This window comes from Cornus florida, unplaced genomic scaffold, assembly GCF_030987335.1.
Source record: "Cornus florida cultivar Cherokee Brave unplaced genomic scaffold, ASM3098733v1 CherokeeBrave_3.0.0_Hap2_Chr02, whole genome shotgun sequence".
In the NCBI taxonomy this organism is placed as follows: Eukaryota; Viridiplantae; Streptophyta; class Magnoliopsida; order Cornales; family Cornaceae; genus Cornus; species Cornus florida.
Window position 1 is genome coordinate 51,575,877 of NW_026775572.1, and position 11,570 is coordinate 51,587,446.

General features: G+C 33.1%; 2 protein-coding genes and 1 pseudogene across 2 annotated transcripts; all 3 read left to right on the forward strand.

Moving 5' to 3' along the window:
• Nucleotides 1–742: 742 nt before the first annotated feature.
• Nucleotides 743–5,491, forward strand: LOC132287048 (transcription factor bHLH167-like). Its single transcript, XM_059789515.1, has 3 exons — nucleotides 743–1,697; nucleotides 1,789–2,112; nucleotides 5,094–5,491. The coding sequence occupies exons 1-3, from the start codon at nucleotides 1,578–1,580 to the stop codon at nucleotides 5,160–5,162; spliced, it is 513 nt and encodes a 170-aa protein (XP_059645498.1). The 5' UTR covers nucleotides 743–1,577; the 3' UTR covers nucleotides 5,163–5,491.
• Nucleotides 5,492–9,427: 3,936 nt separating this feature from the next.
• LOC132296233 (transcription factor bHLH167-like) lies at nucleotides 9,428–10,060 on the forward strand. The gene is made up of 3 exons (XM_059794445.1): nucleotides 9,428–9,547; nucleotides 9,654–9,917; nucleotides 10,031–10,060. The coding sequence occupies exons 1-3, from the start codon at nucleotides 9,428–9,430 to the stop codon at nucleotides 10,058–10,060; spliced, it is 414 nt and encodes a 137-aa protein (XP_059650428.1).
• Nucleotides 10,061–10,164: 104 nt separating this feature from the next.
• Nucleotides 10,165–10,986, forward strand: LOC132287052 (uncharacterized; annotated as a pseudogene).
• The last annotated feature ends 584 nt before the right edge of the window (nucleotides 10,987–11,570 follow it).

The following is an 11,570-nucleotide window of genomic DNA, read 5'->3' on the forward strand; positions in this document are numbered from 1 at the left end:
TACTTCACCACAAAATTTGGTGAGAATGTAACTTTCGAGATCACATTAATTAAAATACTTCATTGGTAGAAGACAGATGATACTTATGTACAGCAATAATAATAGGTTTGTAGCAAAAGCCAATAATCTTTCTTAATTTTCACTTTTCTCTTCATCACTATCATTCAGAATTTGGAATTAATTATTAAAATTTTAAAGTGTTACAAACAAGTTTTTTTTTTATATAAAAAAGGGTAATATTTGACCAGAATAAATACAGTACATGTTTAGGAAAAGTTAAATAATAAATTAACTATAAAAAAAAGGTAATATTTGCCCAGAATAGATACAGTACATGTTTAGGAAAAGTTAAATGATAAATTAACTATCTGAGTGAATAATTAATTCAGAATATATATGCTTGCTAATAAGTGTAAAAGAAATATGATTTTTAAATCTTTTCTTCTAACTAAGTTGTAATTGGACTTAACAAATTTAAATGACTTAAGTTCTATTTGATTACATAAAATTGATATCTTGAAATTAAATTATATTTTCTTATTCTAAATTGAATTTAACAAAAGAAGTCGATGGACACCATGTGTGCAGGATCCACCAAATTTTCAATTCGAATGGTTTTAGTAGAAGTTTATGACACAGGTTTAAAATATTTATGATGCTAGGTGGTGTTATATTCATTGTTTCAATACTTTCGCGGAAAGTAAGGGTTGGTCAAATTATCTTTACCAAAAAGAAAAAGAAAAATTTAACCCTCATACTACTCTTAGTTGAGCCGAGTAAAAATTAATGAATGTTTTAATTTTTGAATCAGCACGTTAAAAGACTTCAAACAATTGAATAAAGGCTCTTTTTCTTAATTGATCATGCTGAGTCAAATTCAATTAAAGTTTTAATTTTGAAACAACAATTTAAAAGACAAAATAATTAGATAAGATTTTTTTTTTTTTTTTTTTTTTAATTTTGAATAATGGAAGTGTGTAAGAAGAAATCATTTTAGAAAATTTATTTTAGTGTCTTATTCTTATATATGGTTTTCTAAAGAGACATACTAAAATTTTGACTTTTGTGTAGCGTGTATTGCCTTGCCTCTTAATCGATCAATTGAATGAATGCACCGCCCACTCTATAGAAGACTCTTCAAGCTATCCTAGGCGTAGCTCGAAGAATTGAAATTATATTTATGCATAAATATATATATCATTATTATTTTTGTCTTTATTATGTAATAATGGGTTGAATATATATATATATATGCACAATTCATTATAAGGGTTGAGTGGAGGGAGGCAGCCACCCCAACTGATTTTTTTTTTTATTTATTTTTTTCTAATTATCTATAAATTTTGTAAATATTTTATTTTTTTTATTTTATTTTTTGGTGAAAATTTAAAAAATGTGAACTCTAATAATACCCACTATATATTATTGTTTTTTAAAGCTCCCTCTGGTACAATTCTCTACTCCCTCACTTTATATATATATATATATATATATATATATAATACTTGGCTCATCTTTTTGCTAAGATCAAGTGTATACACTGTCTCTTGGGGGCGGCGAGGCACAAAATTAAGAAAATGCAGCCCGAAAGCAGCTCACTTAAAGTAGGCAGAAATGTCATGGAGAAAAAGCGAAGAATGCATATGAATCATCTTTTTTCCACCATTTCCTCACTCATCTTTACCCAAACACCCAAGGTCTCTCTCTCTATATATCTATATATATACACACACACACAAATGAAAACACTAACAAATTGAATTAATGCCTTTGCTTTTTGATCAACAGGAAAGATTGGCATTGCCTGTTTTGCTGGAGCAAGCGACTAACTATATTAAAGGACTGAAGGAAAGCATACAAGAACTGCAGAGAAGGAAAGAACAACTCACGGGTGATCAGATTGAGAATACAGATGCCCTGGAAGGCTCAGCGTTACCGGTAATTGCAGTTGATGAAATGGGCTCAACTTTGGAGGTGAAATTGATTACTGGGCTGAACAAAAACTTCATGTTGCATCAAGTTCTTAGTGTTCTTGAGGAAGAAGGTGTTGAAGTTGTGACTGCAAGCTACTCTACCGTGGGTACCAAAACCCTCTATACAATCCATTCACAGGTATTTTTATATACAATTATACACACACAAGCATCATATACAGTTTACAACAGAATCACTTTTGAATCGTATTTAATGAACCTAATCAACTTCTTTCACATCATTTGAATTGGGAGTGAATTAAATTGATGGCGCTTCTATAGGAGATGACTGCCACCAACGAAGATTGTACACTTGTTTTTTTTTTTTTTTTTTTTCGAACTAGGGGGGAGAGGATTCCAACACCGACACACCCTCTACAAGAGCTAGCTAGATGCAATACCAATTAGGCCACTAAACTGTAATGCTCGGGCACGCACATTTTGAAAACAGTAAACTTACATAGTTATTTGAAAAAAATGCAAATTAAGTGATGTTTAAACCGTGTTCAAGACTGGAGAATACTGTTATAGAAATAGAAATAAAATATGAAACTCGTACGGTATTGAGTTGAAAAATTACAATATACATAAAGCATCTATATATAGACAAGGCAAGGTGGTAGATGAGTTCTGGACAAGTTATCTATATATGTTAAGTGGGTAGGTAGAGACCGCTACAATAAAACCCTAAACTCTAAGATTATATACAATATAATCTAACAAATACCCCTATTGAGATAGTGGTGCATTTGGTCACACATTTGGCCCATCATTGATCCATTGTATTTGGGTCACAAGGATTTTTTTTTCTTTTCTTGATTGATACTTACATACACATGTCTTCACCGACACCCGAACTCTTGACTTTCTTTTGAAATGTAAGAGCCTGGTACCGTTAAGTCTTGTTGGATTACAAGTGTAGGGAGAGAGAGTTACACTACTTGAAATTGCATGAAGATTAAAGGTATAATTACATGAAGTAAAGATATATATAAAATATAAATTACATGCAAAGTAAAGTACTAGAAAAGATAATACTGCATAAGCTTGAACGAGAGAAAGCCTTGATTAAAGCTTAAAAATGTCAACAAATACAATAAAGGTATAACTACATGAGGTTGAAGAGCTTCTTTGATAGCCTGTGATGTGAGTGAATCTTTGCACTAAAAGTGAAGTCTTCCTTTAAAGAAAGTTTTCCTTCTTTTATCTAAAACTCGCTTACCCCAAAAAAAAAAAAAAAAAAAAAAAAAACGAGTCTTTCTTTTATAAGAGACAAGTGGGTTGACAACTAATGACAAAGAGGGTATTTTGCAATAAATATGGTCTTTCCCCACCCATTTTGTGTCTCTATCACTTTCTCATTATCACTCTATTCTCCAAACCCCTCTCTCTCCATACACACACAACACACTAACACACACATATGCATGTACTCATCTTAGATCCATAAGTTGATTCGTTCATCAATAAGAGAACCAATAGCTGAGTTTCAGATGCCGACCAAATCCTCGACGTGACCGCTAAAGGACGGACCAGGTGGAGCCGCTCCATCCTCAGGAACAGGCTCAAGCTCAAGTTCAATATTATAACAGAAAGAGAGTGGTGGTGACGCCAGCAACAGCAGGTCGAAGAAAGAGATCAATTGAACCCGCGGGATCGAACTGGACCGAACTGGACCGAACCAGTACTTTGCAGTTTGGTTTGGTTCGGTTCCATGGGTATCATGGTCCGATTTGGTTCCAAAAACAATAAATTCGTTATTAATGATTTGGTCCCAAAAAAACTCTCAAACCAGACCGTTTACACTCCTAATTTTAATTTTTAAATTGGAATGTTTATTTTGGAACAGTAAAAATAAGTTTTTTTTTTTTTTTTTTTTTTTTTTTGGGGAGGAAGGAAGTAATTAATTTTAAATTAAAAAAAGGCACTTGTCTTGTAATTCTTTACTAGAACTCATGGGAGTTGTTTTGAAAGTGCTATTTTTGACGACGGTGAGTTATCAGTGCTGTTAGAATGTATAAAAATGAAACTGAATATCTAATTGCTTAAAACCATAGTACATAAAGGCCTATTTATAGGCGAAATGACGACTAGGTAGCTGAGTACTATAAAAGATAATAGTGTAGTGAATAAAAAATTTTAAATGGTTGGTAGAAGGTATAATAAATATAATCAATATACTCCTTAAATTCAAAGTTGAGTTTGGAAACGATATCATGAAAGTGGTGGTGGAGGTCAAAGACCACTCGATGTGATGATTTTGTGGGTGAGTGCGAAAGATACTGTCAGGTTATTACACTGATGAGTTACGGGTGTACAGTCCCACATCGCCTAAGTAGAGGAAAGGTGAAGTACTTATATATAAATGTGTTACTTCCAACTGGTATGAGGCCTTTTGGGGTGAAACCCAAGAATAAAATCGTGCGGGCTCAGGTACAAAGCGGACAATATCATATCATGTGGTGGAGTGGGTCGTTACAAATTGTATCAGAGCCTGACCCAGTCGGAAGTGTGCCGACGGGGACATCAAGCCTCCAAGGGGAGTGAATTGTGATGACCTTGTGGGCGAGTGCGAGAGATACTGTCAGATTACCACACTGACGAGTTGTTTATATGTATGAAGACCTGGCATGTTGAGGCGCATGGTTCATGGGATCCAACACGTTGAGGTGTGTGGTGGTAGATCCGTGACACGCATTGAGGCTCATGGTGGCACATGGTGGTAGATCAATGAAGTACATAAGGGGTGCTATTTATAGGCGAAAGATATACAAGTGAATTAGGTAGTTGAGTGGTATAAATGGTAATAATGTGTGAACAAGAAACAGTAGGCGGTAGGTAAATGATATAATAGGTATAATTTAACAAATGCTAAATATTTGAAAAGTTAATTACCGGACAACTATTTAAAATATTTGAAAAGTTAAATAAATTATTTAATACATCTTCTATATATTTAGTGGTCAGCTGTGGTGAGCTCACGACTATTATTACGAGGAACTCTTAATTGCAGTACTCAATCTATTTATACTATGGTCACATGAAAATTATTACATATCACAATGTATTTATTATCATCGTCAATTACAAGATTAACAATGCTCATACATATTTTTGCAGGCTATTTGGTCAAGAATTGGCATTGAAACTTCACGAGTGGAAGAAAGGCTAAACAAACTTGTTTTCTGAACTATGTAATATTTTACTATCAAATGTTGTAATTTGATGATATCCTTTTCTTTTTTTTTTTTAAAGAATATTAGGAGTTTAAGTTATAATATAAATAAAAATTGAGGCGTTATTTTCTTGTCATGGTGAAGTACATGACATTTTTTCACATTTACAATCTTGCCTCGGAGGCACAAACACAATTATTGGGTGACTCTTTTTAATTATACTATAAAATGAGAGATGTCATATGTAGATGTTGCTTTGCTTTACAGTATCATTTCTATATATTTAGTTATTGTACAATATCAGGGACGGGAATGAGATTTGTGTAACTTCGAACTTCTGATTGTACTAAAAAATTATAAATAAATAAAAAAATAAAAATAAAAACTTTTTATTTTTGGGTCAAGTACAACAAAGATACCTATATTATGTTTACATTGGTATCATTGGTGCAAATACCCTCATGACATATTTAAGTTATAGTTTGACTAAATTACCCTTATATACACATTTTACATATTATTTAAAAATGCATCATTTTATGAAATGACGAAAATGGTCATTTAGAACATGAAGGGTGTGATATGCACTATAAGCATATTATAAGATTGTTTTCTGCATTTTATAAACTATTATTAATTGTTTTGAATCTTTTAATATTAATAGTTAGATTTAATTGAGAGCGTAATTTTATCACAATTTTAATAGTATGATGACGATAAATGATTGAACACCCATTTGTTTATTTTTTTTTCAATAAAAATTTAATATCCATTTGTTGCTATGTACAAATATATATATGTATGTGTGTGTGTGTGTGTGAAAACTTATTGTAAATTCTAAAGTTTAAAAAATTAAAAGTATATTGTTTATATATACAATGAATACGTATCTTTAATTTAATTTTTTTAACTTTAGAATTAAAAGTATATTGTTTATATTTAATGAATAAGTATCTTTAATTTAATTTTTTAATTATATAGTTAATGACTGATAACTAAATTAAAATTTAATTTGCAATAAATTTTTTCTTTGCTATAATTATAAAAGGAACTTGAGTTTTCATTCTATATAATATACTTTACATTAATCTGACAATTTTGAAAATAAATTTTTTTTTATTTTTTTTAAGAGAGATAACACACTGTTAGCAGAAATATATAGAGAATTTTTTTTTTCCAAAAAGGTGAGACAAAATTCTTTAAAATGTAAATATAGTTAATGTGCATATAAAATCCATATACTATAAAATTATTAGCATACACATTAGATGTTCACTTCGAAAACTTTGACTTACTACCATCTTTTGCCTATCAGTCATTTGAGGTCATTTTTAGTTATATTCCTTCTATATATTTTTATATGCTTATATATTATCTCTATTCCATATTAGATGTTCATTTTGAAAACTTTGACTTATCAAAATTATGATTCAAAATCTTGTTGTCTCTGGTCTTGGTTGTAATGTCCTCATGTGGACCTCATGTACATCTTTATTTTATTTATCAAAGCTTACCCATTTACTTAAAAAAAAAATTGTGATTCAAAGTTTTTAAAATGGACATCTAAGAGCATCTCCAATTGTTGTGTATAATTTTTAGATTTACAAAAAAAAATTTGGATTATTTATTTTTAGCTGCAGTGGTTGTTTTATACCTTTTGTGTAAAAATATATCTCTTAATAACAATCAATCAGTGTGATGCCTGAACCCCACATAATTTTTATAAACCTATTTAATATAGGGTTGATTAATGAGAAGGAGGAGAAAAGAAATATGTTGATGTGGCTGTGTATTAACATATTTCCTTTTTCATTAATAAGAAACAAACTACTGGAGATAAAAAAAAAAATTTACACATCATACGTGCCAGTAATAATTTACACAAAAGAATATTTTAACAAACTGCTGAAGATGCTCTAATATAGGACAGATGTAGTATAATTTAATATCTCACAAAAAAATAAAAAAATTAGTTAACTTCACCAACCACATAAACATCTTTAGTGAAAAGGATTGGAACCTAAGCATTTAATGAAGCCTCCGGTGTACCAAGCATTGCCATTGGCATGACCTATTATTGGTATATTCATATAATATATATATATATTTTATTTCAAAAAGAGTGTTTTTTTTTTGAAGAATTGTGACCCTTACAAATTAAAAAGTCAGGATTTCTTAAAAAAACACTCTTTTTGAGGCAGAGGGGAATTTGAATTGAAAATCGCCTGTTTATTTCCAGGAATTACTCACTCCACCTTTATGCTCCTATATGTTGAACAGCTTCTAAGTTTCAACTTCAAACTACTTTTTCTATTTGACAATCAATTATATGATCCTAGGCCTAAATATAAGAATTAAAGTCAAATGCATACGTAAACATATATATATATATATATATCTATACACGCGCGCGAGGGCACACACACGCCCAAAAGAAAGTTACGAAACACATGGTTGAATTAAAAATCACACCTTTAGGGTCCCCTATACGTCGCATAGGTTTAAACACTTCGTTTCATTCAAGTGTATTGTCTTTACACAATCCGATCGAAAAATTGAATGGCATATCCCTACACTCCTAGCTTTAAAGACATGTGTGCAACGTGTGATGTCTGGATCAATCAATTGAATGGCATATCCCTACCCTCTTAGCCTTAAGAATTAAAGTCATATACATACGTAAACATATATATATATATATACGCGCGCGCGGACACACACGCCTAAAAGAGAGTTAAGAAACACATGGTTGAATTGAAAATCACACCTTTAGGGTCCCTATACGTCGCATAGGTTCAAACACTTCGTTTCATTCAAGTGTATTGTCTTTACACAATCCGGCCGAAAAATTGAATGGCATATCCCTACACTCCTAGCTTTAAAGACACGTGTGCAACGTGTGATGTCTGGATCAATCAATTGAGTGGCATATCCCTACACTCCTAGCTTTAAGAATTAAAGTCATATACATACGTAAACATATATATATATATATATACACACACACGCACCGTACTGACCCAAAAGATTTTCATGTTTTTATCCCTACACTCCTAGCTCTATGATTTTCATGTTTTTAATCATTCCTACATTTTCAAATCTTCCAGCAATTAAAGGATCCCATGCTCAAACGCTCCGCATAATTAGCAGTCTTAGACCAAACATCATTCAAGAATAACACATATTATTCCAAGAGAATTGTCGCTCGTCTCCAATCTCCATTCTCAAGGGACTAGCCTTCCAAACCATTATAACAATATAGTTACTATATGTTCAATAAAAAATAGTTAAAAGATAAAGAGTCTTAGTTTAAAAACGATTTAAAAAAAATCAACTGCGTATTGGCTCCGCATAAGCAGTGTAATATTTGAAAAATTACTATTTTTAAAGTCTAAACTATCTTCACTGTCTTACCTCTTCTAACAGACGTTTTCTTCGAATCAGGGTGTGATATCACGAGCCCTCTTGTCAATTCTACTTCCGAACTCAAATCTTGAAAATGAAACAATAAAATTACACCTCCATCGAATTTATTTTGACGCTAAAATTTATTACTCCCTCTGTTCCATATTAAATGTCTACTTCCAAAACTTTGATTCATTATTATCTTTTGTTTGAATCATTTAAAGAATTTTATAATTATATTCTTTTTATATACTATTTTTATTCTATATTAATTGTTTATTTAAAAATTTTTGACTCATCAAAATTATAAGTCAAATGTGGACATCTAATATGAGAAGAATGTACTATAATTTAATATCTCTCAAATAAATAAATAAATAAATAAATAGTTAACTCCACCAACTACAGAAACGACTTTAGTGAAAAGGATTCAAACCTAAGCATTTAATGAAGCCTCACGTGTCTCATTGTGACGGGAATGTCGGCCCAATGAGAGTGTTTATATTAAGCGAGGGTGACGTATAACAAATACCATAACAAATACTATATTCTTCGGCGCCCGCATTTCCGCTGCTATAAGTTTCTATCTTCAAACTACACTTTTTCTAAGTTTGACAATCATTGAACCACTTTCTGCGACAATTTTATGATTCTAGGCGTACCTCTAAGAATTAAAGTCAAATACATACGTAAATATATATATATACACACGCGCGGGCACACGCCCAAAAAAAAATAAGAACACGCCCAAAATAAAGTTAAGAAACACACACAGACATATATATATATATATATATATATATATATATATATGAACTGTCTTGGAAGAGTTAGATTTAATTCTTGAGAGCCGTGCTGGAGGGACAAAAGAAAATGCAGCCCGGAAGCAGCTCACTTAAAACACGTAGAAATGAAGTGGAGAAAAACCGAAGAAGAAAAATGAATCATCTAATTTCCATCCTTTCCTCTCTCGTCTTTACTCAAAGATCACAGGTATATCTCTCTCTGTCTCTATGTGTGTGTGTGTGTGTGTGTGTGTGTGTATATATATATATATAAACACAAACAAAATGATAATGGTTTTGTGTTTTTTGATCAGGAAAGAGTGGCATTACCTGTTTTGTTAGAGAAAGCAGGTGACCATATTAAAGGACTGAAGGAAAGCATAGAACAACTGCAGAGAAGGAAGGAACAACTCAAGTTGACGGTACTTGCAGTTGAAGAAATGGGATCAACTTTGGAGGTGAAATTGATTGACAAAAATTTCATGTTGCATGAACTTCTAACTGTTCTCGAGGAAGAAAATGTTGAAGTTGTGAGTGCAAACTATTCTAATATGGGCGACAAGATCATATATACAAGGGTAAAGTGCAAAAAATCCCCCCAAACTTTACTCTTTCTCCCTAAAAATCCCTCTGAACTTCTATTTTTACAATAAACCTCTAAACTATTTCAATTTTTGCAATATACCCCAAGCAACACTGTTCCAGCAAGTTCTATCAGTGAAATGCGCACGTGGCCTATGCTGCAATTTTAAAATGACAATTTTACCCTTATTTAATAAATCCCCAAATTGAGCCCTTTCGACCCTTTTTCAATCTATGGCTTCACACACTCCTCAATTTCTAGAGAGAGAAGGCAACACCACCATCTCTACGAAGGCCTTAAATGGCGATTTCTTTGGGGGTTTTCTCTACTGTCTTGGTCGACGACACGGCGTCGTTCTCCAAGTTGTCGTCTTTGTCTCTGCGGCTTGTCGGAGCTCCAGTTGCTTCTCCTGTTCATGTTAGCATGCACACAGTGCGCACGGTCACCTATGCCACCGCGTTGAAGCCGGTGACTGTTCCAGGGAAGCGGGAGCCGAGAGGAATCATGAAGCCCCGCCGTGTGTCGCCGGAAATGCAAGCGTTCCTCGGCGGCGTCCCTGAGATCCCTCGCACCCAAGCCCTCAAGCAGATTTGGGCTTACATCAAACAGGAAAACCTTCAGGACCTGAAAATAAGAAGATCATAGTCTGCGATGAGAAGCTGAAGAGTATATTTGCAGGGAAGGAGCGTGTTGGGTTTCTTGAGATCGCCGCGTTGATCAATCCTCACTTTCTTAAATCAGCAAACTGCAGGAGATGGTTTTAGATTTAATTATGTATATGAGGGTTTCTGGCTGATAATATTGCTCATAGAGAGAAGACCGGTAGGGTTTTTGGTAAGGTTTTCAAGTTTGCCTATATCCACAGGCATTGCCCTTTCTGGATTTTGTGGAATAGTTTCCCCTTTTGGGCTTCCTTAATTAATGCGTAGGCTTCTGAATGCAACGTTTTTAGTACTACTGAATCTGGTGTTTTGTTGTACAGACTCTGCGATGCAAGAATTTATGCCCTAGCTAGTATTTTATTATTTGATGTTTACATGAACACCTTATTGGCATGTTTAGAATGGTTGTGATGGCATTGTCCCATGTTTGGCTTTGCTTCAAATTTCTATCTCAGGACTTGCAGCACACCCTTTGAATTGGGATGCTATCCTAGAAATGCATCAATGGTGTTGAATGTGACGAGTAAAAAAAAACTCTTTTTCAGTCTTACAAGTCATATATATGTATATATATATATATAGTTGCACAGACCTGAGACCCATCCCATGGATCCCTTCACAAAATTCAAATACTATCCATTTCATCTGCACCTTCGATCACAAAATTAATAATCTTTTTCCTGATTTTTCAAAATCGGCTATTTGCTTCTTTCTTTGACGTGCCTCCAAAATTTCTCTCTTCACCAGCACTGAAGCCGACGCAATATCGCCTCCACTCACCACCACTCAACAGAGGGCACTTTTCATGGCCTACCGTCACTATCGCAATATACATATATATAGTTGAATAGTGGCCTTTTAAGAAGCTAGACCACGGATCACCATTCTATTCTTCTCCAAATTCAAGTTCTCCAATTGGTGTCGCAGCCGGCGTTTTGTTTGTGACGTGGTTGCTCGTTGAAGAGTTTTACAAGGAGAAGTTAATT

Coding starts and splice junctions, on each gene's coding strand:
- LOC132287048 (XM_059789515.1), top strand. CDS start 1,578: ATGCAGCCCGAAAGCAGCTCACTTAAAGTAGGCAGAAATGTCATGGAG. Junction 1,698..1,788: donor TCTTTACCCAAACACCCAAG/GTCTCTCTCTCT, acceptor TTTGATCAACAG/GAAAGATTGGCATTGCCTGT. Junction 2,113..5,093: donor TCTATACAATCCATTCACAG/GTATTTTTATAT, acceptor ATATTTTTGCAG/GCTATTTGGTCAAGAATTGG.
- LOC132296233 (XM_059794445.1), top strand. CDS start 9,428: ATGCAGCCCGGAAGCAGCTCACTTAAAACACGTAGAAATGAAGTGGAG. Junction 9,548..9,653: donor TCTTTACTCAAAGATCACAG/GTATATCTCTCT, acceptor TTTTTTGATCAG/GAAAGAGTGGCATTACCTGT. Junction 9,918..10,030: donor ACAAGATCATATATACAAGG/GTAAAGTGCAAA, acceptor ATATACCCCAAG/CAACACTGTTCCAGCAAGTT.